General features: G+C 47.5%; 1 protein-coding gene across 1 annotated transcript; it reads left to right on the top strand.

Moving 5' to 3' along the window:
* The first annotated feature begins 653 nt into the window (after positions 1 to 653).
* Positions 654 to 22,613, top strand: LMAN2 (lectin, mannose binding 2). The gene is made up of 8 exons (XM_033927030.1): positions 654 to 874; positions 2,650 to 2,768; positions 6,013 to 6,130; positions 6,318 to 6,397; positions 6,634 to 6,795; positions 6,887 to 7,001; positions 15,414 to 15,533; positions 16,687 to 22,613. The coding sequence occupies exons 1-8, from the start codon at positions 724 to 726 to the stop codon at positions 16,845 to 16,847; spliced, it is 1,026 nt and encodes a 341-aa protein (XP_033782921.1). The 5' UTR covers positions 654 to 723; the 3' UTR covers positions 16,848 to 22,613.
* Positions 22,614 to 23,314: the final 701 nt, after the last annotated feature.

Below are 23,314 nucleotides of genomic sequence, written 5' to 3'. Positions count from 1 at the left end.
TTGATGCTGTTCTTGTCTTTGGGGTTTCAAAAATTAACTAGAAGAACTCGCCGTCGCTCAACCATTGGAGACCCAGAGCAACGCCCAAATTGAACTTAAAGTCCCTTAACATTACAATGCTCCAGCAAAAGGAGGACGAATTGGGACATCCGGATTTTACTCGCGTTGAAAGGAATGGAGGTAAAACCCGGATGTCTCAATCCGTCCTCCTATGGCAGTGGTTCCCAAACCTGTCCTGGAGAACCCCCAGCCAGTCGGGTTTTCAAGATATCCCTAATGAATATGCATGAGAGAGATTTGCATACCTGTCACTTCCATTATATGCAAATCTCTCTCATGCATATTCATTAGGGATATCTTGAAAACCTGACTGGCTGGGGGTCCCCCAGGACAGGTTTGGGAACCACTGTCCTATGGTAACCCTGGGTTTAGCGTGGTGGGGGGCTGTGCTCCGATTGTTGGGGGGGGGGAGAAGTTTCATGCAAGCTGCTTGCCTGCCAAATACATAACCCAAACGGCGATGGGCGTGGACTTCCAGAGCAAATGCACATGCGCACGCGCGGCCTTTCTTTTGGTCTCATTGGTTACAATTTGTGATTCGCTAGCCATTGATTGGCTGGTTACGTCACGCGCCGTGTCCCTCTTGTGGGATCGCGCTGCAAATCTCAGAGGGTAAACGGAAGTGACGTCTTTGCGGAAGTGAGGCGCTTGCAGGGGTTGAAGATGGCGGCGTCATGCTGGGGAGGCAATGGGTGGCTCTGTTCGTTGCTGCTCTTCTTGGTGGCCATTCGGCTGCAGGTGGTCCTGGCGGACGTGACGGACGGGAGCAGCGAGTATATGAAGCGGGAGCATTCGCTGATTAAACCCTACCAGGGTGAGGGAGAGATGGGCCATGCGGGGTGGGGGGCAGGGTTGGAAGAAAGGGAGGAGCAGGGGATGGGGAGCAAGGTTGGAAGAAAGGGAGGAGCGGGAGAGGGGACATACAGGGTAGGGGGTAGGGTTGGAAGAAAGGGAGGAGCGGGAGAGGGGACATACAGGCAGGGTTGGAAGATAGGGAGGAGCAGAAGAGGACATACAGGGTAGGGGGCAGGGTTGGAAGAAAGGGAGGAGCGGGAGAGGGGACATGCAGGGTTGGAAGATAGGGAGGAGCAGGGGATGGGGAGCAAGGTTGGAAGAAAGGGAGGAGCGGGAGAGGGGATATACAGGGTAGGGGGCAAGGTTGGAAGAAAGGGAGGAACGGGAAAAGGGACATACAGGGCAGGGTTGGAAGATAGGTAGGAGCAGGGGATGGGGAGCAAGGTTGGAAGAAAGGGAGGAGCGGGAGAGGGGATATACAGGGTAGGGGGCAAGGTTGGAAGAAAGGGAGGAAAGGGAAAAGGGACATACAGGGCAGGGTTGGAAGATAGGGAGGAGCAGGGGATGGGGAGCAAGGTTGGAAGAAAGGGAGGAGCGGGAGAGGGGACATGGATGGTTGGAAGATAGGGAGGAGCAGGGGATGGGGAGCAAGGTTGGAAGAAAGGGAGGAGCGGGAGAGGGGATATACAGGGTAGGGGGCAAGGTTGGAAGAAAGGGAGGAACGGGAGAGGGGACATACAGGGTAGGGGGCAGGGTTAGAAGAAAGGGAGGAGCGGGAGAGGGGACATGCAGGCAGGGTTGGAAGATAGAGAGGAGCAGAAGAGGACATACAGGTAGGGGGCAAGGTTGGAAGAAAGGGAGGAACGGGAGAGGGGACATACAGGGTAGGGGGCAGGATTAGAAGAAAGGGAGGAACGGGAGAGGGGACATGCAGGGTTGGAAGATAGGGAGGAGCAGGGGATGGGGAGCAAGGTTGGAAGAAAGGGAGGAGCGGGAGAGGGGATATACAGGGTAGGGGGCAAGGTTGGAAGAAAGGGAGGAACGGGAAAAGGGACATACAGGGCAGGGTTGGAAGATAGGGAGGAGCAGGGGATGGGGAGCAAGGTTGGAAGAAAGGGAGGAGCGGGAGAGGGGACATGGATGGTTGGAAGATAGGGAGGAGCAGGGGATGGGGAGCAAGGTTGGAAGAAAGGGAGGAGCGGGAGAGGGGATATACAGGGTAGGGGGCAAGGTTGGAAGAAAGGGAGGAACGGGAGAGGGGACATACAGGGTAGGGGGCAGGGTTAGAAGAAAGGGAGGAGCGGGAGAGGGGACATGCAGGCAGGGTTGGAAGATAGAGAGGAGCAGAAGAGGACATACAGGTAGGGGGCAAGGTTGGAAGAAAGGGAGGAACGGGAGAGGGGACATACAGGGTAGGGGGCAGGATTAGAAGAAAGGGAGGAACGGGAGAGGGGACATGCAGGGTTGGAAGATAGGGAGGAGCAGGGGATGGGGAGCAAGGTTGGAAGAAAGGGAGGAGCGGGAGAGGGGACATACAGGGTAGGGGGCAAGGTTGGAGGAACGGGAGAGGGGACATACAGGGTAGGGGGCAGGGTTGAAAGATAGGAGCGAGGGCAGGTTTGGAAGAAAGGGAGGAGAGGGGTCATGTGGGGTGGAGGGCAGGGTTGAAAGAAAGGGAGAAGTGGGTGAAAAGGCATGTTGAGATCCCAGGAGAAGAAGGGGAGGATGGTGAGTCTGCTTCTCATCTCATCTCTTTAATTCCCAAATTCATGTGTTTTTGTGTCCAAACTCTAGGAGTTGGCTCTAGTTCAATGCCACTCTGGGACTTTGGGGGCAGCACTATGCTGACCAGCCAGTATGTGCGTCTGACTCCTGATGAACACAGCCGTCAGGGCTCTATCTGGAACAGATCAGTAAGTAGAACTGTCTGCGTAGGAAAGATGACTCATAAGAGTACCCTGTGATTATATATAGCCTACATTTGTAACCGGTGTGTAATGATGCGTTTAGTACCTATGGGGCTCATAATCAACAGAAAGACATTCATGTCAGCACTTGGATGTCCTAATCACCGGAACATCCAAATTCTGATTTTCAAAACTGACTTTCAGGACGCCTTGTGAAATATCCCCAGCCGCTGTGCATCCAAAGATCCAGGGGGGCGTGTTAGGAGAATGGAACTTGTATACCACCTTTTTTTGTGGTTACCATTCAAAGCAGTTTACATATATACAAGTACTTATTTTGTACCTAGGACTATGGAGGATTAAGTGACTTGCCCAGATTCACAAAGAGCAGTACTGGGATTTGATCTCATAACCTTGTGGCTGAGGCAGCAGCTCTCCTCACTAGGTATGTTGTGTGTGGCTTTGGGCAGGCTTAGACTTGGATGTCCTGCACCTATAATTGAACCTTGTTCAGGACGGAACTTGGACGTCTGGAGCTAAATCTGTTTTAGAAGCATCTAAATAACACAAAGGTACCTAAACTGATGCAGACGACCACTAGATGCATGAAGGTATGACCCCCACCCCCACCATCCCCCAATGGTCACTCACCCCCCTCCCACCCCCCTAAAATCTGAATGAAACAGTACATAACTGTCTCTAGAACAACATCATGCACTCTACACTCTCGAGGAACGTAGGTAGAGGGGAGACATGATCGAAACATTTAAGTACCTCACGGGACGTGTCGAGTGGAAGATGATATTTTCTTTCTCAAGGGACCCTCGGCCACAAGAGAGCACCCGCTCAAACTCAGGGGCGGAAAATTTCATGGCAGATTTGGTGTTGTGGGACGCTGGGGATTCCCTTATCGCTTTGGCTGGGGCTGCTAGCAGTGTTTCTCTAGTGGCGGGTTTGAGTTTGGCTTCGATGCTGCATATTGTTTCAGATGACAGTTTAGTGATGGCCCTTCCCTCGGTTTTGGTGGGAAATGCGTCCATTTTGCCCACAGCCTCAGGCGACCTTCCTCTTTTCTTAGAGAGACAGGAACAGGTCTTAAATGTGTCTTCTGCTCCGGATATGTTTTCTGGATTGCCGCTGGGATTTGTTTGGCCTTGGTTTTACGTTAGCCATGTGCAAGGCATATTTACAGGTGGCTGGGGGCCTGCTGCGGCTGCCTCTGTCCAGCCCCCTAAGCCTCCAAGCGGCTGCAGGGGTCTTGGGACAAGGATTATTTTCTGGCTGATCCGTTAGGGGGGCCTGATGTTTTGGATGGAGATTTTTCAGATGTGCCGGTTGGCGAGGATGCGTCAGTTGTGTTCATTTTTCATAGGGAAGAGTTGCAGGAGCTCATTCTTCAGAGGTCTTCAGTTTTACACTTTGAAGAGGAAGCTAAAGACCCCCTTCATGTGGTGGACCCTCTTCTTAGAGGGATCTGGTCAGCATCCCGCTCTTTCCCTATGCATCAGGATATTTGGGATGTAGTACATGCTCAATGGAAAGTTCCGGATGGGCCTTTTTGCTTGAAGTGATCCATGGCCAGACTGTACCCCATTTCTGATGGGGATAGAGAAACCTTTAAGTCTCCTGTGATCTCACCTATTGCGCCCAGACATACAGTGCCAGTGGAAGGTGGCTCGACCCTGAGAGACGCTCAGGACCGTAAAATGGAGGCTCTACTTAAATGAAGTTTTGATGTGGCTGTCCAGGCAGTGATTTGTGGTGGTTTAGTAGCCCGGGCTTGTTTCTGGTGGTCTGAGAGAGTTCTTGATCGTGAGATGGCTGACTGGATCAGGAAGTGGCTAAGATTGAGCTGGGAGCTTCTTATCTCTCTGATGCCATGTATAATCTGTTGCATGGCTCTCAGTGTAATGACCCGCTGTACCTTGTGGCTTCGGGGTTGGCTGGCGGATGCTGCATCTAAGGCTAAGCTCAATAAGTTTCCCTTTTGGGGCTCCTTTCTCTTTGGGGAGGAGTTGAATAAGCTGGTTCAGTCCTTGAGTGACTCTAAGGTGCCTCGGTTGCCGGAGGCCAGGCTTTGCGAGGTAGTTCTGCCCAGGGACTTTTTGTAGGTACTGCCCTGCCTGGGGTGTGACCTCCTTTCCTTCCAGAGGTTGTTCTACCAACGCATGCAGTCCTTTCAGGGGGCTACGATTCCTCCAGGTTCCTTTGGTGGTCCGGGGAACACTTGGCCAGAGTCCTTTAGAACATAATGTGCAGTCCTTGCTGACGTCTTCGCTGACAGCGGAAGTTGCCAAATGATTAGGTAACTTAATAATTCCCACTGAAGAGGCTCATTTGTCTATTTCAGGGTTGTATAAAAAATTAGCACAGAACCTACCCTTAAAAAACTTCTTCAAGATTCTGGACAAGTAGTCCACAGATCTGGGGGTTGAGTTGACAGTCTCTGAATTCCAGCAACTCTTGCAACTTATCCCTATGTGGATGACATCGGCAGAATTAAGGGAGTGTCCATACTTTGTTGTGCAGATATCTCACAATCTCAACTTTTTCTGATGGGTAGGATTCCATTGGACTTTTGTGGGCAATGTCAGAAAGCGACTAATTCCTTCATGCATGCTTTGTGGAGCTGCCCTGGGATAGCGGGCTTTTGGAAGGAAGTTTTGGGATATCAGGTGGCATTTTGCAAAGGACTATTTGTTTACACCCAAGAGGCATCCTCCTAGGACAGGTAGCAGGGGAAAGGCTCCAGACTCTGGGTTATAATATAAAGGTTTGTATTTTGGGTAAAAAATGTATCCTACAATATTGGACCTGGAGGAATCACTTGCAGGAATTTACTGCTCCTTGAATTTAGGGATTGCGGACTAACTTTTATTCAGTCTACGGGCCACGAACACACAGCTATTTTCTAAATAGGCTGGGGACTCGGCCATAGATCATTACCACTATACATGGGACCAGAGGGCAAACATTGAGGGGGAGAAAGAAAGGGATGTTGAATAATATGTTGTACCCATAAGCAAAATGGGTGATTTATTGATGCATTTTGTTCTATACAGTTGTGCAATCATCAATAAAATTGTTTCAAATAAACTGCTTAACTACTACTATTAATTATTTCTAGAGTGTTAGCTTATTCTATTTAATTTATTTCTTGGTATAACATGTAAATGAAATTACGATATTGCGCATATAATAAAATCCACAAAGAGCACTCCTGAAATCACACCTTTATTTTTTCTTGTAGCCTTGTTTCCTAAAGGACTGGGAGCTGCATGTCCAGTTCCACATTCACGGGGCTGGGAAGAAGAACCTGCATGGAGATGGCATAGCATTGTGGTACACCAGAGACAGACTTTCTCCAGGTACAGCTTGCCCTTCCTCTGTATTGCTCCAAGTATTTGTTGTTTCTGTCACTGTTGCCAAGGTCTCTTTCAGACCCTATCACTGGGTTTGCTGTCCTTTTTCTCATGCACTATTTCAGACTGAGTGGTGTTCACTTTCTGCAATAGCATTCAGAAGAGGAGAAAGCTATCTCTCTTTGTCTTCCAGGTCCTGTATTTGGAAGTAAAGACAAATTTCATGGTCTGGCTATCTTTCTTGATACGTACCCCAATGATGAAACGACAGAGGTAAGAATTAGTGCAGTCTCTGGGGTTCCTGCCATTTTGTGTGTCTGTTTCTAATGTCCTGAATTAGATGGCGTCGGTTCTCTCATCCACATCATCTCAAGATGTGAGTCTGGTCCATTCCTACTTTGCCTTGGCTCTTGCTGCCCTTCATAATAAAAGTTCTCAAGTATAAGCTTCCGGGTGTGTCTCAAAGTGGTAGTAGATGTCTGCTGATTGGCAATTGTCTGTCTCTCTAGCGGGTATTCCCTTATATCTCGGTGATGGTGAACAATGGTTCCATGGAATATGAGCACAGTAAGGATGGGCGCAGTGTGGAGTTAGCAGGCTGCACTGCAGATCTGCGCAACCAGAACCACGACACCTTTCTGGCCATCCGCTATTCACGAAGCAGACTGACGGTGAGCTGCTGGTTCTTGTTGCTCTAGCTTTACGTATCATGCTCTCACTTGCTATTTCTATCATCACTCTTTTCTCTTATGACCTCTGCAGGTGATGACTGATCTAGAAGATAAAAGTGAATGGAAGAACTGCATTGATATCTCAGGAGTTCGTTTGCCCACTGGCTATTTTTTTGGAGCCTCTGCAGCTACAGGGGACTTGTCTGGTGAGTTCTCTTAACCTGAAAATTCTTGGAGGTTCAGCTCTTCTCTGTTTCTGTAGATACCAGTTGCTCCTCACTCTGCTTTAGGCAACAAACTGCTGCTTAGTTTCAATTGAGGTGTCAATGTCTGCCTGTCAAATTCTTAAATTGGTGTAGTCTGACTCTATATACATATTAGCTGGATACAGAGCCCCTGTGGGCAAAGGTAGGGCAGTGACCTGATTTCTGGGGTTTGGGGGAGGGGCTATGATGAGGCCTGTGGTTCTGTATTGTAAGCAAAGGTGGTAGTTGCAATATGTTCCTACCATTTGTTGAATTTATATATTGTAAAATCAATACACTTTTTTGATTCAACAAACCAATGCAGTTTATACAAGCTTTGTCAGTCTGTGTATGCAGAAGGAAACCCTTGCTTAAGTTGTATACACTGCTCAGAACTTAATTTCAGATTTATATTCTGAACTTCTGTTGCCTTAATTCTTTGGTCTAGTTTAGAACTAGAGTAAGAAAGTGCTCCTGATAACATCCACACCCCTTATTTACAACATCTTCTCTACTGAAATTGCTCTTTAAGCTGTTCTATTAGAATGGTAAATGATGGCAGATAAAGACTAATGTACCTATTTAGTCCATAGCTCTGCAGGTGTATCTCATGTGCTGCCTGTGGGAAACGACTCCCTTATCCAAGAGGAAAGGGGGGCTTTAGTCGTAAGGAACGGGACCCATCCTTGTGGGGCAAGGGTTGCTGGTAAAGGTTGCTTATTTGTGAATACTGCCAAAATTGGCAAGAGGGTAGATAACCCAGCAAGGTGTGGAAAACATGATGATGGATCTAGTGAAACTTGAGAAATAGTCTAGAATTTAGCAGCGAAGATGTAATGCTTAAAAAAGATGCAGGGTTGTACATTTGGACTGCAAAAGCCCAAGGGGGTAGTGAAGTACTTCTTTAAATGAAAGAAGAGTTAGAACCAGGGGTGATTGGTTTCTCTACCTATTTATAAATAATAATAATTTATTTCTTATATACCGCTATACCGTGAAGTTCGAAGCGGTTTACAATAAAGATACTTTTTGACAGTACATGGGATACAAATGGTTTACAATAAAGATACGTTTAGTCAGTACATGGGATGCAAGTGGTTTACAGTAAAGATACATTTTCTCAGTACATGGGATACAAGTGGGTTACAATGCAAGTGGTATACTATAAAGGTGCATTTTGTCAGTGCATGGGATACAGGTGGGTTACAATAAAGATACATTATGTCAGTACATGAGATTCAAGGTGGAAAGTATAAGTTAGTTTCGGACCTTGGATTGGGGGGCGAGGTGTGGAAGAGGGTCATGGTGAGGAAGAGTTGGGTATGGGAATTTAGAATTTGTTAAACAGTTGAGTTTGGGGGGATTTTCTAAAGTCTGCGTATGTAGTGGCCTCAAGTATGGGCTTTCCAAGCCATGTGTTCAGATACAATGACCCAAATCAGGATGCTTGGGTGCACATGAAGAGGATTGGCCAGCAGGAAAAGACAGGTGACAAAGCAGATCTAATTTGGGGTTTATTTCTGGAGACCACACCTTCAAAAGGATATAATCTAGATAGAACCAGTGTAGAGGCAGCTGCTGATAAGGTTAGTGGTCTTTTGTTGTAAAGCATACAGAAACAGACTTCATGATTGAAATATGTGAAAGAGACTTTCAGATACATCCGCGGTGTAAATAACTAGAATGCAGGATACTTTGAATAGCTAGGAGAGACTTTGGGACAAGCACTCATAAGATGAGGGTGGAAGGAGTTCGGAATACAGAAGTCAGCAATTTGGAGAAGATTCTGGCCCCTGTCAGAAGGAAGAATAAAATGTTAGGTAACTGCTTTTAAGGACGGGGAGAAGAGCAAGCCAGAGAGTCAGCAGAACACAGCAAAAGTTTTCCACAATACTAATTGGGAGGAAGCAGCAGTTTTGATGGGACCATATGAAATACTCCTTGGAGTGACCAGCAGGGGAGGAGAGTGGCCTGTGCTTTGGGAACAAGGAAGCCCAACTTAGACAATGGAGTTTGAGGACTAACTGCTGAGTTTATACCAATTTTTGGTTTTCTTTTGTGGCATAGAGTGGTTGTAGTATGATAGAGGGTGCTATGCCATGTGAGAAGAACTAAAGCAAGGAGAAAAGGGATGGCCTACTAGCTGAATAGGAGGGGGGGGTACATTGTTTTGTTTTATCGTCTCTTTCTTTGTGTAACCAGTGTCTGGAAAGATGTTTTGTTTGACTAATATTGAATATTTCAAAGAAAAATATAAGTAAGAAAAGCCAGAGATCCCAGGTCACACTTTTTTTTAAAAGCCCAGCCTGAAAGTTCATGGAGTCGCCTTGAGGATTCCAAGTTCTGCTGCACTTTCAGGCTCCGTTCTGTCTTGTAGATAATCTGGCAACTCATGAGTTGAACTCTGTGCAAATATAATTAACTAGTTAGTAGAGGAGGGTACACCACTGCACCAGCAGCAAATAAGCAGGATAAAGGAGTATCGCTATTTATCCCAGGACAAGCAGGCATGATATTCTCACATGTGGGTGACGTCATCTACAGAGCCCCGATGCGGAAGCATTTTCAAGCAAACTTGATTGAAGATTTAAGTTTGCTCTGCTGCTCCACGCAAGCGTGCCTTCCTGCTCCACTAGGGGGTGCATCCCCTCGTGGTCTCCAGTTCAAAATTTTCCGCTGAGCCAAGAAGTCGTGTTTTTTCAGGCTCTGCCCCAACTGCCTTCTAGCACCGTGATTTTCTTGTTTTTTCATCGTTTAAGTCGCTGTGCGCAAAAGTTTTACCTTCTTCAACTTGATTCCTGCTTCGTTTGACCGACCCGGAGGCTTCCGGGTCCCCGTGGCCGCGTGGCTACTCGAGCCGCGGCCACTTTCGATTCTATGTCCCGGCCTTTGACCGGCTTTAAAAAGTGCACCCGGTGCGAGCGGCTTCTTTCCATCACAGACCCGCATCGCCGGTGCATCCTCTGCCTGGGGGCCGCTCATCCAACCGACTCCTGCCCCCAGTGCGCTACTTTCCAGAACCGGGCCCTCTGTCGAAGGAAAGCCCGCATGGCGGATCTTTTCGCCCCAGACCAACCCTCTACCTCGGCCTCGAGGTCGGCCTCGGCCTTGACCTCGGCCCCGAATACCTCGGCATCGCCTTGAGACTCGACTCTGAAGTCCTCGGGACAACAGAAAGCCTCGGCTCCGGGTAAGTCCCCTCTTCCCTCTTCAGGTTCTGTACCAGCGAAGAAACCAACCTCGGGGACACCGGCGACGCATGGCGGAAGTCCCATGCTTACAGCCCCGACGAAGCCCTCCAAGCCTTCGGGCCGTGCCTCCACCACACGGGAATACTCTGATACGAGGTCGCCCCCGGTGGAGCGCACCGAGGCAGGCGACATGCCTTCGATGCTGTCCGTGCCCGTCTTCCAGGACCTACTCCGAGCAATGATCTCGTCGGAGCTGTCCGCTGCGATGGCCCATCTACAACCGGCCTCTGCCTCGACCTCGACCCTGCATGTGCCAGACCAGCCTGAGCCTCGCGTCGAGCCACCTCGGGGAAAAGTGCGCAAACTTCGCCGCATCTCATCCTCCTTGGACTCCTCGCCGAGGCGCTCTCCCTCCACAGACCGCCACAGGGCAAAACGTCGGCCCAAACTGACAGAAACCTCGAACCGCCGTACCTCTAAGAAGGCCCAGGGTTGCCCTCTACGAGGCCGTTCACCTACACCTCGTACGGGACCGCTGAGGGTGGCAGAGTTATCACTCTCCAACCCACGCATCCTCCGAACTCCCCCTCGGACCGGGGCTCCGATCCGAGGTCTCGGGCTTTCACCGAGGGAGTCCGGGTCGAGGTCACCGATTCGACATCGATCGGTACCCCGAACCCCGGCATCATCTCCGAGGGGCTCCTCGAGACGTCGGAGATCCACGACCCCGGAACACTTTCACAGTGCTTCCCCGGTCTCGGAGCTTGGATCGGAGCAGGAACCTCGCTACTCGAGGGAAGCCTCCCCTTCCTTCTCCTCCCGACGGAGGTCTCGTTCACCGACCCCGCACGGGGCCTCGGGAACATCCCGACCATCCTTCTCACGCTTTGTCCAGGACATGGGCCATGCTTTGAATTTAGACCTCCAGTCCGACTCCAGATACTCTAAAGAGTACCTAGCGGAACTGGATATGCCATCACTGCCCAGAGAGTCCCTTCGCTTACCGCCTAACCCGATACTCCAACAGGCTCTCTTCAGGAACCTGGAGACCCCCTATATGGTCACAGCCGTGCCCTCCAAAATGGAGGCCAAGTACCGCACAGTACCCTTTCCGGGTTTTGAACAACCGCAGCTCTCCCACCAGTCGCTGTTAGTAGAATCCTCCTTAAAAAAGGCCCACCCCTCCCGGGTCTCAGCGGCGGTCCCCCCAGGCCGAGAAGGCCGAACCCTAGACAAGTTCTGCAGGAGACTATACCAAAATGCGATGATGGCCTCTAGGGTGCAAAGCTACACTTTCACCTTCACATCCTACCTCAAACACCTCATTGGACTACTGAGAGCCTTTGAGACTGACCTACCGGCCTCCCGCCAAGGAGCGTTTAGCCTGCTATTGGAATCCCTCTCCAACCTACGCCTCCATCTATTCCACGCGGCCTACGATGGCTTCGAACTCTCCTCCAGAGAGGCAGCCTTTGCTATCGCCATGCGCCGACTAGCTTGGCTACGCCTGGTCGACATGGATCCCAACTTACAGGACCGGTTGGCTAACCTCCCCTGCGTGGGAAAAGAACTGTTCGATGACACTATCGAGGCAACTACAAAACGCCTCTCCGAACATGAACGTTCGTTTGCCTCCCTCGTCCGACAAAAGCCCAAACCGCCCGCATCCAGGCCGTATAGGGCCCCTCCGCGCCGCTACCCACAAAAATCCACCCCTGCCTTCTCGCGGCCCCCACCCAGGTGTCCGCAAGCCCACCACCGGGCCATGCCCAAGTCCCAACCGCCTGCGACTACCAAACCATCCCCGTCCTTTTGACGGGATACGTGGAAGGGGGCAGGCCCCCTCCGCCATAGAACCAGACCCCTTTCCCATCGGGGGTCGGCTCAAAGCCTTTTACCCTCGCTGGGAACAAGTCACGTCGGACGCATGGGTCCTTGGCGTGATCTCATCAGGATACTCTCTCAACTTTAGGGCCATCCCTCCGGACAACCCCCCAAGGAATTGTCCTCCCAACCGGACGCAGCTACCCCTACTCCTCTCCGAAGCTCGAGACCTGCTTCGCCTGAGAGCAGTGGAGGAGGTTCCCCCCGACCAACGGGGGAAGGGCTTCTACTCCCGTTACTTCCTGGTACCGAAAAAAACGGGAGACCTACGCCCAATACTAGACTTGAGATGCCTCAACAAATTTCTGGTACGGGAAAAATTTCGGATGCTCTCCCTACCGACACTCTACCCCCTGATCGACGAGGGCGACTGGCTCTGCTCCCTCGATCTCAAGGAGGCGTACACACATGTTCCAGTGCACCCCGCTCACCGCAAGTTCTTGCGTTTTCAGGTAGGGGACGGGCACCTACAATACCGTGTCCTCCCCTTCGGCCTAGCATCGTCACCTCGGGTTTTCACCAAGTGCCTCGTGGTAGTCGCAGCAACCTTACGCTCCCAGGGCCTCCAGGTATTCCCCTACCTGGACGACTGGCTGATCAAAGCCCCGTCCAGGGAAGCGGTTATCTCAGCGACCCAACAGACTATTACCTACCTACAAAGTCTGGGGTTCGAGATAAACTTCCCAAAATCCCAACTACGCCCCTCCCAGTCCCTACAGTTCATCGGGGCCACGCTGGACACGGTTCGCCTCCGTTCCTTCCTCCCCCCCTCCGCGTCTAGAGGCGTTAGTAAGTCTGAGTCGAAGGTTTTCCCTGCTGACCTCAGTATCAGCTCGGCAGATGACTCTTCTAGGCCACATGGCCTCCACCGTCCACGTCACACCCTTCGCCCGCCTCCATCTGAGAATTCCTCAATGGACCCTGGCCTCTCAATGGCGTCAAGACCGGGACCCGATCGACCGCCCCGTGACAGTGACGCCTTCTTTGCAACGATCGCTCCGCTGGTGGGCCGACTCTTCAAATCTTTCCAAAGGTTTGCTCTTCCTCACCCCACCCCACAGCAAGATACTCACCACAGACGTGTCGGAGTACGCTTGGGGAGCCCATCTAGACGGCCTACGCACTCAAGGGATGTGGTCAGCAGAAGACCGTCGCTGCCACATCAACGTGCTAGAGCTTCGGGCCATCTATCTCGCAGCTGTAGCTTTTCAACATCTGCTCCACGACCGAGTGGTTCTCATCCGAACCGACAACCAGGTAGCAATGTACTACGTAAACAAACAAGGGGGAACAGGGTCTTGGTCCCTTTGCCGGGAAGCCCTGCGCCTCTGGAAATGGGCAATCTCCAACAACACCTTCCTTCGAGCGGTGTACATACAAGGAGAACAAAACTGTCTGGCGGACAGACTCAGCCGCCTCCTCCAGCCACACGAGTGGTCACTACACTCTCAGATCCTACGACAGGTGTTCGAAAAGTGGGGGACGCCTCAAATAGATCTATTCGCATCACCCCACAACCACAAGCTGCCTCTCTTCTGCTCCTGGATGTATTCCCCGGACCGGCTCGAGGCCGACGCCTTCCTCCTCGACTGGGAGGGAAGGTTCCTGTACGCGTTCCTGCCGTTTCCTCTGATACTGCGGACGCTTGTCCACCTGAAAACAGTACAAGCCACCCTGATCCTGATTGCCCCTCGCAGGCCACGCCAGCCATGGTTTTCCCTTCTACTTCAACTCAGTGTCAGAGATCCACTGCCTCTGCCTCTGTTTCCCTCTCTACTATCACAGGGTCAGGGTTCGCTGTTACATCCCAATCTTCAATCTCTTCATCTGAATGCTTGGTTTCTCTCCCCCTGACTGCTTGAAAATGCTTCCGCATCGGGGCTCCGTAGATGACGTCACCCACATGTGAGAATATATGCCTGCTGTCCCTGGATAACACCTGTTACGGTAAGTAACTGTGCTTTATGCTTCCAGAAGCTGCTGGTGGCATTCTTTACAGCATAGATAATGAATGCTTGGAGCTGCCCGCCTAGCAATGGAGATGGTGGGGCCAAAACAATATTCTAAAAAAAAAAAAAAAAGGCATGGGACAAGCACCAAGCATCTCAGAGAGAAAAGATTGGAGAGACTCATTGGTTTTGATGGGCAGGCTGCATAGGCTTTATGGCCTTCATCTATTGTCATTTCACTTTCTATTTTTGAATGATTTAGTTGGATTTTGACATGTCCCTGTCTTGTAGAATCAAAAACCTTTAGGAATTCGGGTCACATTTGGCCTAATACTGACTTCATGGTGATATTGTATGCATGCTGCACCTTATCAAAACATTGACAATAATAATAAATCAATTTATATACCGCAAGGCCGTAAAGTTCTATGCGGTTTACAGTAGTTTTAAAAAAAAAAATCCCAATAAAAAGTTGAATAGAACTAAAAAAAGTTAAAAGCCAATAATTAGAGACACTAAAATGATCAAAATAGTGCATAATAAAATTTTTACAAATTAGCTGCCTAAATACTTCGAAAACAGATATGTTTTTAGATGTCTCCTAAATTCCCCATAAGTGTCAGTAAGCAAAAGCAATTGTTCTAAATCCTTACTCCATAACGCTGCTTGATAGGAAAAAAGATTTTGATGATGTTTTTAAAGTTTACATCCTCTTAATAGGCGGAAAAACAAAATTCAGTTGCGAGTTTCTCTTATGTCTGTTGGTTGCAAAAGAGAAAAGCTCAATTATATATTTGGGAGCTAAATCAAACAAAGCCTTAAAACAGAAGCAACCAAACTTAAACTTCACCCGCGCCTCCATTGGCAGCCAATGTAGTACTTGATAGGAGAATTGTGCTGGGTTTTTTTCCTGTGTGAAACTTATGAAGATTTTAGTTAGAATAGTGATTTATTTATACTTAATTTTGCAAAACCGATTGCAGCAAAGTGGCAACAGCAGAAACAGAATAATGTTAATATTTAACATCCGGTCCTAAAAGTAAATCTTCAGATCAGCTGGATGTCATCTTGCTAGCATCTGGGCAGTTTTTGTTTTTTTCTATGGGGGACAAACCTTACCATGTCTGAATTTGGAGAATGAAGAAAGTTAGAGAGCTGTATTTTCATGACTCAGCATGCTCTCCACTGAATGTTCATTATCTCTTCTCTTTGGCCTCCAGTTTTCTATTCCCCAGTCCTCAGAATGAGCATGCTGTCCTAATCATTTTGATACTGATGGTGTTACTACTTTGAAATGGTGTTTGTAGATTATTTCACTGTATGGCTGATATATTTCTCTGCATTTCTAGACAACCATGATGTCATCTCCATGAAGCTATTCCAGCTGATGGTGGAGCACACTCCTGAAGAGGAGAATATTGACTGGACCAAGATAGAGCCAAGCGTCAGCCTGCTCAAGTCCCCAAAAGGTGATGCCTATGAAAGCAGCAGGCAAGGGTGTCTTTCTCAGTTGGACCATCCAGATGCAAGCCACTGCTTGCCCTTTATCGGTAGCATGGAATATTGCTACATCTTGGGTTTTGGCCATGTACTAGGGACCTGGATTGGCCACCGTGAGAACAGGCTACTGGGCTTGATGGAACCCAGTAAGGCTATTCTTATCCCTTTAGTGCAGCCCTGCATAGTCTAGCTAGTTAGGTCAAACTGGAAGGAATTTAAGGAAAGAAAGACTCCCGCTGTAAGGGTTCAGGACTCCTCCAATGGAAAACCAGCCCAATCGGGTGCTTCCTGGACCTGCCTGGATCATAGTATACTTGCTCTTTACCTAGCTGACCTTTTCCTGGACAGTGTCCATCTTTTAGGCCTGTAAAGAGCCATTTAATAAATCTTGTTTAAAAAAGTAAAGTAATTGAGTGATAGCTATCCAGGGGATGAACTGGCACTTCCATGTCTGTGTTCAGTCTGCTGCAAGTGGCCCGGACTGTAGTGACTTTTTGCTGCCCCCCCTTTGGATTCTCTCTATAAAAATCTACCATTTGGTCACCTTCTGACCACCTGTCCCTCTCATTTTTTCCTTTTTAGCTTATTACTGAATTTCTTTAGAAATATATTGCTCACATGAGAAAAAATCTGCACCCACCTGGCCAAGAGGAAGTATTGCAAAAGACGATAACACTAGACTATACAGTGTTGGTTCTTTTCCAATACTCCCTCTAAGGATTGGCTGGGTGGGTGCAAATTTTTTCTCATGTGAGCAACATATTCTATTAAAAAATGTTTTTGTGTGAGCAACAAGTTTAAAACCCAATAATTTTCTGGATTTGCAAGTATTTTAGTGAATGACACTCCTAAAATGTATGAGCGAACATAGAGGGAACATAGGTCATGTCATAGGTCATGGCATAAGGAAGGGGACTTCAGCTCCTGAAAGCTGGTTAAAAAAAAAAAAAAAAAGTGTCATAGTTAAGTTTGTTCAATACCTTGTATGTGTTTGTTTGTTAACCTTTATTTCTATACAACAATCGCCATACTAGAGCATAACTAGAAAGACTGGCTAAAGGGAATAGTCAAAGAACCATTATCTGCTGACGACTTTAATGTTTTTTGTCCCTTTCTTGGCAGACAATGTAGATGATCCTACTGGAAACTTCCGCAGTGGACCACTCACTGGATGGAAAATCTTTTTGCTACTGCTCTGTGCTCTTCTGGGAATTATTGTCTGTGCAGTGGTGGGAGCTGTTGTTTTCCAGAAGCGTAAAGAGAAAAACAAACGCTTCTACTAAAGACTGTTGCAGGAAATGGGAAATTTTTTTACATGCAGACTATTTAAGAGATTATTTTTTAAAGCTATTTCCAACAGAATTACAGCGTATTTTCATATTGCTCCTGAGGGGAGCTGGACTCTGCCATGCAGATTTACAGCATGTAATAGATGGGTGATACATGTAGAGCTTTCTAAAAGTCAGAAGCCGGACTGGATTCTTTTTTTTAAGTTTATGGTTCAGAATAAAAATCAGGCCCAGTGGTAGGAAAAATTTGTAGTAAAGGGAAGAAAAATTAAGTTTTTGGGAGATTCTAAGGTCCTTTTACTACTCTAGAAGGAGAAAATGGGCTGCCTCAGCAGTAGGCAGTAAAGGATTGGGGGAGGGTAAGAGGTTGTACCTTGGTCATTTACCAGGGCGAAGTCTGTTGCTGCAGGAAGTTTCTGGACCTCTGGTTAGACTGATTTGCACAAACACTAGCGACAGTTGGCTGTTTTGAAGGGCTGCTTGTAGAGGGTAACTGATCAATTCTAGAAGGTATCAAAAGAAGAGCAGCTTCTGAGGCTGAGCAGTCACACTGCAGACAACTCTTTTAACCCAGACACTAATGTTTACATACCAGCATATTCATGCTATTGGGCAAAGACCTGTTTAGCTTGCATAGTGTGCATTTGCAAGGGTGGGGTCCCCACTTAACCCTGTAGACTTTTTCAGATGGGCTCCTGTTATAGAATTGCTCCCACTGTGGGTCTGGCCTAGTCTTTCAAAATTAAATTCTTTATTGCTGAAATGTTTTGTGCTTGGTTGAACCAGCTTCCTGCAACTTTTCTAGATTTCTAAGGGCTGGACATCTTCATACTGGATCTCTGACTGGGTTTTATTTGGTTTTTTTTACTATGACGTTACATGGGCCAGTTTTTAGTGGCACGCTTGGGTTTTAATTCCCAGTTTCCTCTTTTGTTCCAGAGACAGGGAGAGATGGATTTCAGAGCATGTGGAGTAGTGATGCTTATGCAGACTTTGAGACCTTGAACAAGAATTGTTACAGTAAAAGTGCTAGATTGGAGGAGAGCCTATGACACTATAGCCCAGTCATCTAACTAAGCTGGAAGAGGAGGAACCCAGCCAGGTCAAAATAAAGAAATTGCAAACTTGAGGAGGGAGACTTAACTTGCACCCCCTTCAGCCTGTTGCTTCTATTTAGTGATGCCTGGGGTCTGAATGCTGCTCGAAACTGTAGTTTATGAAAAATCTTCAGAACCAAGCAGTTTACAAAGTAATAAAAGTATTGAAAAGAACTCCATATACTGGATAGAACAGCAATACCAAGTACACACAAAAAAGTTGAGAGAGAGTGCAAAGTCTGAAGGGGCTTCATACCTAGCCACCACTGTGCACCTGCTGAAGCAGCAGTTTTTAAAGCCAATAAATTTCTTTAGCAATAACTCACTGCAAATATGTAATGGCATTACCAGCAACCACAAAGAAGAAATTGCTTCGGAACAGATCACAGCAAAGCCCAATGGAAAGGAGCAGAGCAGAGCAGGCCTGCTCTGCTCTTTCCATTAGACTAATGGCAGATTATGCCAAGAAATGGTGATAGAAAATAAAAAGCTCTGGAACTGGCGAATTCAGGTTGTGCACTCTTTGGTCCAGGAAGAACAAGGCAGTGATTATTGAAGGGGCACAGGACCTGGTTTGGTGAATAAGGAATTGTTTGAGAAGAAGATATTCTCGTAATTCCATGGCATTACAAACTTTGAAGTCTCTTTACCCATCTTAATAGAAACTTTGAGAGTATAGACTATTTGGGATTTAAATTGTGATAAATCCTTGGCTTTTCCCGCTAAAGTGGGCAGAAAGCTCACTCTTGTACAATCCCACTATTCCTGGACTACTGGGTTTATTTTCCCATACTTGCCAGAGCTTGTAGGAAACCTCATAACAGAGTCTTGAGCCCCTCCCCTCTTACCTCAGAACTGCCCTCCAGGACATCAATTTCTTTCCTAAAAGCCATACAGTAGGAGCTTATCTATTGTGCTCGTGTTTATTTTCTTTAAATTCAGTCCTTTCAATCGCGTTTTCAGCCCTCATGCTGCAGAGGTTCCCAGCGGGGATAGCTCTGACTGTGGGAGATTGCAGACTTTACGCTAAGTCTGCTCCCAGGAAGTTGGCTGTTTGTCAGTGTATCCTCTGAACCACTTCAGATCGGTGCTCGGGGACCATTTCCTTGGGAGCTTACTCCAGGTTCGTCCGCTAGTAGGTCGGGCGCAAGCTGCATGGCTCAGTTGGGATTTTCCCAGGATCGGGCCGACTGCGTTTCCTCCGCCATGTGTGTCTGTGGGATGTCCGAGAGTGGTGGAGGGGGGCGAGCGGGCAGCAGTCCGAAGATCATCGGTCCAATTTGCTTGCTTGTTAAGGCAGAGGATCTCCCTGTAAGCAGTTCCAGGCAGCACATGGCAGTCAGTAAAAGGCTGACAGCTAGAATCAGTGATTTGGGGGGGGGGGGGGGGGTGTCTTAAAAATTGTGTTTTTAGTAGGTTTGGAAGTGTGCCTTAGTCCCCCACTCCTAAAATCAGTTTTTAAAGGTTTCCCAGGCTAATTTTTATTACAAATAGCACCTTTGGCGACTATCTTGAATTTTTTTTTAAAAGTTATTTTTAGCCTCTGCAAGCTTCGTTTTTGTTAGAAAACTGCTCAAATGGACTTCTTAGGGCAGGATTCAGAGGATTCATGCCCCATTTGCGGTGGATGGCTATCTGGTGAGCAGCCATGTTACACATGTGCTACAGTTCATGAGGGGGGTGAAATTGGGTCGGGTACTCTCTTATCTCTGAAGGGGGATCTGCTGCTGTTCCTGTGCACAGACAGGGGAAAATGAAGACTGCAGGCCCCATGGAGTGCGCACTTGTTGCCTCGGTGAAACACAAGTGCAATTCGGTGGCCAAAACTCGCAGGTCCTCCAAGAAAAGTTCAAAGAAGGATCTGCAGGAGGCGGCTCCTACCCCAGGTGATGGGTTTTCCCCTGAATTTATTAACATGTGTCAGGTGTATTTGGTTAAGAAGTCCTTGCCAGCTTTGGGGACCTCTCTCTCCCAGGGCATGGGGATTCTTCCCTGCTTCCCCCCTATGGTCCCAATTAGTGTGCCGGCTGTATCCAGGGTAGACATTGCTGCCCTGACCATGCTGTTACTGTTGTAGCCCTCGTGAACCTCTGGAGCTGGGGGAGGACCCCATGGTGCAGAGAATTTTTAAGCCCATGCATCTGATGGACTTGTTCTCAGAGTCCCTCCAGGAGTTGAGGCTGGGTAGCCTGCCACTACGGAATGTTCCCTCATGAGTGATCAGAGGTCACAGTCTGCTTCCTTTCCTGATCATCCTGATATTGTTAAGATTCTCACTGATGTTTGGGAGACATTGGAGGGCCCCTTGCAATGTGCTAAGGCCGTATCTCGGCTTTATCTGATGGCGGCTGCTTTTAACCAGTGCTTTGCATTCCCAAAGGTAGATTCCTTGGTGGCACAGGTCACTAAACGTGCTTCTCTCCCTAGTGATTGGGGGAGGGGGGGGGGTCTTGAAGGATGTTCAGGACCATAGTGGATTTCATCATCAAGCACCTTTTTGATTTGGTGGCCACCAGAATTAAAGTGGTGACAGCCTCTTCCTTTGTGACTAGGGCTTGCCATTCCAAGCTATGCTATGATCCTGACCCTGGTTACTACATGGTGAATGCCCTGACATGCTGAAGGTCTTCTGTAAAGTTTTGACCTATTCTATTTCAGCACAAAGGAAGCGGTGGATCCTGCAGTGTTCCAGCATCCCGTCCTCTAAGGCAACTTTGAGCAGATTGCCTTTTCAGAAGCAACCTTATTTGGCAAAGGTCTGGATGATTTCATGGCCAGGACTGCAGGCCCCAGTCCTCCAGGGTGCCCTACTTTTCATCCCTCTAGGTGTTCCCGTCGGTATTTTGGGGCCTCTTCTGGGCAGGGCAGTGCTCTGCTCCAGTTGCTAGGCTGAGGTTTGGAAGCTCCTGCCATCAGCCGCCCACAGGGAGCTGGTCTGCAGCTCAGATGCCAGGCGGGTGGAGTCCACAGGTTGCTGGACATTGTATGTATGGGTACAATGCTTTCTTCTGTGGTCTTCATGATGGTTTAAGTAAGGAGGTATCAGAGTCCAGCCTCCTTTTAGCTTTAGTGCTTTATCAGTAATTATTAAGGCCCGTCTCGTTACTAGGTTGCAAGATAAGCATTTGCTGTAGACTAGAGAATGGTAGTTAAGTTTTATAGTTAATGGTGATATAGGGATTTACTGTATGTTTGGTGGGGTTTTCATTTTAAGTTCTTTTTCATTTATATAGATTATTTGGACCTGATAAGTAGGATGGGAAAAGGAAGGGATGGGTAGTGAGGATATAGGGGGGGGGTATGTTTGGAACAGAATTTAAGAGTATTCATGTTTATTGAAGTTTCCATAAAATAGATTTAACATAAAAGTAAGAAATAAAACCTTATGATCCTCTGTTGAACATAACCAGTGGAGTTTTTGGAATGAATGGGAAATATGATCATAATGCTTAACCTGACACAGGACTCTGATGGCCATGTTTTGGAGGGCTGGAAGTTTTTTAAAAGAGAAATTGAGGTAGACCAGCATAATGTTGCAATAATCTAACCTCGTGATAACCTAAGAAAGAATGAGGGCATGAAGATTGATCAAATTCAAACAAGTGTCCACATTAGTGGACACCCCAGAAACAAGCTGCAACAGTAAAGGGACAGAGGAGGGAGAAGTGATGGTGGGGACCACCTGTCTGCTCTCAAGTGTCCCAGAAACAGAAACCAGACTTGCTGGAATCCAGAGGAAGTGCAGACTCCATCTGCTGCACCAGTCTGAGTGGAGGAAGCAGGTGCAGCCTTTCTAATCAGAAAGGCCTGATACAGCACATTTTAAAATTCAATGGGGGAAAAAGCGGCAAGAGCTGCTTCTTGTGCAAGCAGAAAAGATAGACCCTTTAGCTCAGGCTGTAGGAATGTAAATGAATATTCTAGGGTAGCCTGCCGGAAATGACCAGAGGGAAGGGCTAAAAATTGGTTTCAAGTATTCCTACAGTTTCTAGGCTGGAAGAGGTTGATTAAGCTATGGTGAAGCTTCCAGAGGTTATTGTACAAGAATGAAAGTTATCAACTGGTGTAACTAAAGACCCAAAAAGATCAATAGGGGACATTGGTTGAGGGAGAGAACCTTTGAACCAGCATACAATAGTTTTATCTGGATTTAATACTGGTTTATTTTGAAAAATTCAATCTAAACTGATTTTAAGCAATCCTGAAGCGGATCTATTGCAGTATAGAATGGGTTAGTTGGATAAATTAGAATATCAGCATAAAGGTATGCAGAAATGCCTCTCTCTTGAATCAAGGACACTAGTGAACTTAGAAATAAGTTGAATAGGAGACTGGACTGAACCCTGTGGTACATCACGGTATTGAAACTGGGAAGCAGAAATAGAATCCTCGTAGCAACCTTAAAGGAACAATTTGATATGAACGAGAATAACTAGGTAAGTACAGTTCTGCTGATCTCGAAGTGATTGGTCAATAAAATCAAAAGCTTCCAAAAGATTGAGTGACATAGCTAGGACTATTGAGTGTTTATCCACTGAGTAAGGTGGTTAGAATGGTTGGGCCGAGCTGCTACCTAAAACCAGACTGTCTAGAATGCAAAAAAAAAATTTTTTCCCAATAAATGGAGTAAGTTGCATTAGTACCACTTTTTCCCTATATTTTGCACACAAAGCACAAGTTTGATAGCAGCTGGCAGTGCATGGGGATAGAAGACCTTAAGGCAGGACGGACAATGGCTATCTTCCAAGTATTAGTAGTTCGACAACAGAATGTTTCCCTATTTATTATTGAGAATATGCTGGGTAATAAACCCAACTTAGGCAGCCTTAACCAAGGAAGGAAAAGAATCATAAAATCTGTACGTTATCCTGACTGAATATAATATCTTCCGGCACGAGGTAAGAGAACTATACCAGTATGCTTTGGCTGTTCTTTTTTCAAGTATCTTTATTAATTTTTAAACATTTACAGAAGACACCCCTACAAAATAAGGCATAACTCACAGGTTTCAAATCAGCCAATGAGCTGTAAAGGTCCAGAGGAGCCCAGATTGCTGAACCCAACATTTCTAAACAGCAGCCACTTCTTCCTATTTACACGTTCAAGACAAACCCCGACCACCATGCAGTCCTTAACAATGCTGTACTATCTTTCCACTCAGATAAAGTGTGTTGTAATGCCAAACTTACACATTCCAATGGGAAATATGTGAAGAATTTTTTTTGAGATGTTTACACATGGTTTGTATTTTGGAAATGATGAACCATGCACTGTCTTGTCCCTCTGACTACATATTAGCAGGAACCAACTTTAATGTGACATGACCTTTGGCCCCTACACCCGGGACTTTTGACGGGATTGGAG

The sequence above is a fragment of the Geotrypetes seraphini genome, chromosome 18 (assembly GCF_902459505.1).
Source record: "Geotrypetes seraphini chromosome 18, aGeoSer1.1, whole genome shotgun sequence".
In the NCBI taxonomy this organism is placed as follows: domain Eukaryota; kingdom Metazoa; phylum Chordata; class Amphibia; order Gymnophiona; family Dermophiidae; genus Geotrypetes; species Geotrypetes seraphini.
Note: the sequence above shows the minus strand (reverse complement) of the source record. Positions and strands in the feature narration are given on the sequence as shown.

Coding starts and splice junctions, on each gene's coding strand:
- LMAN2 (XM_033927030.1), top strand. CDS start 724: ATGGCGGCGTCATGCTGGGGAGGCAATGGGTGGCTCTGTTCGTTGCTG. Junction 875..2,649: donor GCTGATTAAACCCTACCAGG/GTGAGGGAGAGA, acceptor TCCAAACTCTAG/GAGTTGGCTCTAGTTCAATG. Junction 7,002..15,413: donor AGCTACAGGGGACTTGTCTG/GTGAGTTCTCTT, acceptor CTGCATTTCTAG/ACAACCATGATGTCATCTCC.